Raw genomic sequence first — 5,270 nt, 5'->3', positions numbered from 1 at the left:
GGTAGTACACACACACACACACACACACACACACACACACACACACACATATATATATATATATATATATACTTCCAGATGCTACAGAGAGAAAGGTAAACGTTAAAGTTTTCCCCCCTCGAAGTTGCAGTCGCGGTCGGGTATCCTTGACTCGGGTGTGCGCTCCTACTCCAGCAAGTTTTCTCCGCAATTTCCCCATGTCTACCTCTCTAGATCGGAGCGAGTCGAGAGGCGGCTAGGAGAGGCTACGTATATATTATACATGGTCGACGTGCAGACGTGCAGACGGGAACCGGAACGTCTCGATGTCTAAGATCTACGCTCGAAAAATACCTACATGCTCGCGCGGCGCGGCGCGGCGCGGCGAGAAATGAGAATGGCGAGATAGAGAAGTCGCGTCTGTAGAACGCGCGAGCGCACACACGGAGCGGACGATCGTTCATTTTGCGGTGGAATCGAAAAGGATTTTGCGAAATTCGCGACGATCGCTGCCGTCGCAATCGCAGCGGTAAACAACGCGATAAATCGTCCCGCATCGATAGCTCCCTAATTCAGCGGAAATTGAGATACAAGTGGCGGTTGCTGGCTGGATGTATCGACCGATGCGCAACATTGGCGATGGCTGGCAAAGGCAAAGCCCAACCCTCCTCCCCCTCCTATATTCTCTCACCTTGTTTCTCTTTCTCTCTCGGGACAATGCGTTCACCCGTCAAATATTCTCGACAGATCCAAATGCGTCACGTTCACGCGACGAATTTTGCTCGGAGCTGCGATTTCGGTGAGTTTAATTCTCGATTCGTAAAGTGGAAAAAAAAACGTATTCCGCATCTGTCCCCATTACCATTATCCCGAGTGGAGATCATTTTCGCGCGGCTGTAACATGGTGATTCGTAATAACGACTTTATATGTTCCAGTCTCGATGTGCTGAGCGAATCGGAGCGTGTTTTAAAATGTATAATGTAACAGGGTGGCACACACACGAAAAAATCAATATCAATAAAAGTTTTATTAATAACTAGCGAGTTGTCCGTACTTCATACGATCATATTTCTGATGCCGTTTCAAAACGAAAATATTTAATAATTAATTGTTAATTCGATTAATTTTCAAAAATATTACTTTTTAAAAAATATTATTACCGCTGTAGAACTATGGAGAGGAATTAATGTTGGGGAGGAATTAATGCGTCTGGTGTTAAAATTCAGATCAAATTGATGGCTTTTTTTTAAATAACGTTATTTCAAATAAACAAATAAATGGAAACAGATTAAGAATTATTCGATTAATTATTTTACAAAAATATTAACGGTTTCGACAATATTGATAAGCTGTTTTCAATTAATATTGTTTTGAAAAAACAAAAAATATACAGATTCGACTTTATTATTAGAATAAATAAAAGAATAACGAATGTCATGTTCGCCGTCGATAGAGACCATTTTCAGTACATTAAAAAAAAATGGTAATAACATTGCGGTTGACCCACTAACCCATTAAAAATATAATTGTAAAGAGAATTTTATTAGATTTCCCACTATAATATTATTTTCTAAAAAATTTTAATAGCAAAATCCGAGGTGCGAAATTTTCAGAAAAGAGGTAGCGCTCGACGACAGATAATGGCGTGAGCATACGGCCTGACGCTATTTTTATGCACTTGACGTCGAGACGCTGCCGTGTGATAATAATAACATAGCAAAATAACTTTTCAGGATGTAATAACGCTAACACTGAACTACCCTTTCCGCGCGTCAATCTGTGTAAAACAGACACACGGCGAGTCTGCTTTAAAAAATCCGATAATAGATTTAGGAGAAAGAACGAGATCAAATCGCGCTTTTCAGTTTACAAGTATCAAATTTCATATTTGATATTTTGCGATAAATATGTATATACATTTTATATCTCTTTCATTTTCTAAAAGTTTTCCAATGATAAAAATTGATTCGTTCCTTGACCTAAATTTTATATTGCATTTTCGCACGTTGAAATCCAATTCTATTTTCATTATCTAGTTTCTACGGACATACATAATATTTTTGGATAAAACTTAAACAGATTCGTATTATTATCACTAACGTTCGAATCATGAATTATTAATAATTGAGTTGAACATTGAACAGATCGATAAGTGGAATAAAAAAGTACATATACGTTTACATGTGCAGTCGTTTAACTGAGATATCGAAAGAATCGTAGAAACAAATCTATAGGATATGATCGTGAATGATAAGTCTACAATGACGTTGCATAAACGCTAAATTTGCTTCTATCATGCTTTATCGGTTTCTCATGTGTGTTCAGCGCTATATATATCTAATGGTGGAACATGTTTTTCTCTCATGAAAATCCGCATATCCACCGGTGGGTCTTACATTTTGTTCTCAGCCCGGTATGGTTATCCGTATACACGGGTTATATGGATTTTTATGTATACCGATAGAATGTTCCCGTCTCTCGGAACATTAGTTTGGCCGACTTTATTATATTATGTATTTTCGAGAAATTTCTTACGGATATACAAAAATTCTACATCTGATAGTTTTATTATATTACTCGTTTTTAAGAGACTCTTTTCTAAAGTACAAATGCCAATCATCCGACAGTTGTATATTTTTACTGATCTACAATTTTTATAAATGTATAAAAAGTTTTATAGATACAAGGAAAGGAATTTAAGTAGGTTCGGGATAATGTAACTCAATTTTACAATCATGCTACTAAGCAAAGAATTAGATATAATATTACATGTAAATATTTATAATCTACATTTTAAGATTTGAATTCTTTCGTACATAATATATCTTCATATATATATTTATTATTATTTTTTAATAAATGTTGCAAATTTATGTACGATGATTTATATTACCAGAAAATTATTTCTAAAATGTTTTCTCTTAAGATGAAATTTAAAAACTCACATTTATCTCTCCACTTCGCTATGTTATAAAGTATTGAATCTCCTATAAATTGATGTTTCATTAAACACATTTACCGAAATTGGAAGCTTCCAAGCTATTAAAAATGAAATAAGATTTTATGATACTTTTTCTCTTACGTATTAAATTAGATTCCTTACATTTCAAATTTCATGGAAAACAGAAAAAAATGAAAAGTCATGACATCTTTATGAAAAGTCGTCAGGAATTCTGATCAGTCATCGTCTTCAATTTAATCGAAATTGAGAAATATATCTGGAGACTGACGAAAGAAGATGTAAATATCCAAATCTACGAATAATTAACCAATTTTCGATTGGACGTGTTATTTTTGTGCGCGGCCGGGAGTCTATAGAATCCCTCAGTGGCCTCAAATATATCCCCCACATTACTGCCTATTAAATATCATTATTTATTCAACAATTGGGAATTCCGATCAAGAATTATTAATCTTAATTTAAATAAAATTGAGAGAAATATATTTGAGCAGTAATTTAGAGAACATGCTATAAGTGAATTATAATAATTTATTAATTTTTAACGAACCTTGTATTATATAACGCTCATAAGTCGACAAAGGACTTGGACGGATCCGTAATCAAATAATAATAAAAAAGAATCAGTCTTCAACAATATATAAGAACAGATAATTGGAAAAAAGAAAAAGAAAGACAAAAGGAAAGAGCGTAACATCGTGTCCCAGAAAAGAAGGAGTATTCTTATTGAAAAAGTGATAAATCCACGAAGAAGAGATAAATCCACATTCAGGGATTTTACTGTATTTTACTGTATTTCATAAGGACAGGAAAGATCATCAACTCACCTCCGTGTCGTTCCACCACATGTGCAACCGATAGTCCCTGAGTATCGTCGGGTGCTCGTTGATGTGCTCCACCGCGAGCTTCACCGCGGGCATGACGCCGCGGCCGATGTGACCCTCCGGCACGTGATTGCCGTACGGGAAGAAGCCGGCGATGTAGACGTCGCGCTTCTTGCTGCCGCCGAGATTGATCGGCTTCTGGCCGACGCATTCGCCGATCATCAGCAGCCAGCAGCAATACACGATCGTAGTGAGCAGCATCAGCGAACGACGTCTCGAGCTACCGCCAATCACCGTGGTGGACATTTCCCTGGCTGTCCTCATCCCGTTCCGTTCTCTCCCCTTCACCCAGTCAATCCCGACGACATCCCGCGATGTGGAGGTAACTCGCGCTTTCATCTCGTGCTCATCCGGATCACCACCGGGTACAAGCCCGACGAGATGCCCCGCGCGACAATCGACGCCGCACGTCCACCGACTTCCGCCCGCATGACGGAAGAAACGACCCTGGAAAGTACCTGGGTACTCGACGCACGACGTTGCCCTGCTATTCTCCAGCGAGCGAATCCGCGATCGATTTGTTACCACGATCGCTTCCGTTTTCGAGGCAACGCGCGTCGCATTCCTGACAATTCCTGATTTCACGTCGCACCAACCACCCCGGGATCGAATCGTGACTCCACTCACGAGAATAATCCGTGATAATTACGCATTACGTGCTATACGCGCGGAGAATCAGCTCAATTGGAGATATCGTCAAGTGTCTGGATATATTGCAATTCCGCCTTCTCGATATAATAACAGTGGCGAAAGAGTCGATTGATGCTTGCGTTTCCGCAAATTCAACGAAGTCCGGTTAAATGGACAAATGGTGGTTCGTCGCGGAAAGCCGCGGGGCTTTGTGCGCTCGACATCCGATATGAGAACGACAGTAAAGAGAGCTGCCGATATTTCGCGAAGGGCACGTACCCGATTATCTCTATCGCGAATTCGAGTTTCCAGTTTCCAAGCTCGCGGGTCTCTCTCTCTCTCTCTCTCTCTCTCTCTGCAACCGACGGGATCTCGTCATAAACGTCGCGCGCTCATCAGGAATGCGTGTGGGTCTTTATCTCAATCCTTCATTCCAGACGATTGCAACGTCGCTCGTGTCTCATCGCTTCCGCAACTCACTCCCAGTTATATCTATGAACAAACTCGAGAGTCAACTAGTTATTTGTTTTGCCAGATTAGAACACCAGTTAGAGTGTAAGGGGTGCGAAGTAAATCAAGAATATTATCAATTCCATTGCCTCGCCTGTTCCCGACGACTGCGTTGGTGATAGCTCTGCCGGGGATTAACGGAGATTAATGAGGAACAAGAGTAAGGTTAACGAAGAATAATGAGGATTAATGAAGGAATCGGAGCACGAGAGAGATCTTGTCCCCCGAGCACGCGGGATATCAAAACCACTGACCTTAATTTTCGCAACGCGTTCCCCCTGCACTCGTGACGTGTTTATGCGAACAA

General features: G+C 39.8%; 1 protein-coding gene across 1 annotated transcript in view; it reads right to left on the bottom strand.

Moving 5' to 3' along the window:
• Positions 1 to 4,162, bottom strand: part of LOC105618995 (gamma-aminobutyric acid type B receptor subunit 2) — a 13,061-nt gene extending 8,899 nt beyond the window's left edge. Inside the window, exon 1 of the mRNA XM_012200528.1 lies at positions 3,767 to 4,162. Within this exon, the coding sequence (XP_012055918.1) occupies positions 3,767 to 4,162 (396 nt within the window). The remainder of the gene's footprint in view (positions 1 to 3,766) is intronic.
• Positions 4,163 to 5,270: the final 1,108 nt, after the last annotated feature.

This window comes from Atta cephalotes (assembly GCF_000143395.1).
Source record: "Atta cephalotes unplaced genomic scaffold scaffold00001, whole genome shotgun sequence".
NCBI lineage: Eukaryota > Metazoa > Arthropoda > Insecta > Hymenoptera > Formicidae > Atta > Atta cephalotes.
Note: the sequence above shows the minus strand (reverse complement) of the source record. Positions and strands in the feature narration are given on the sequence as shown.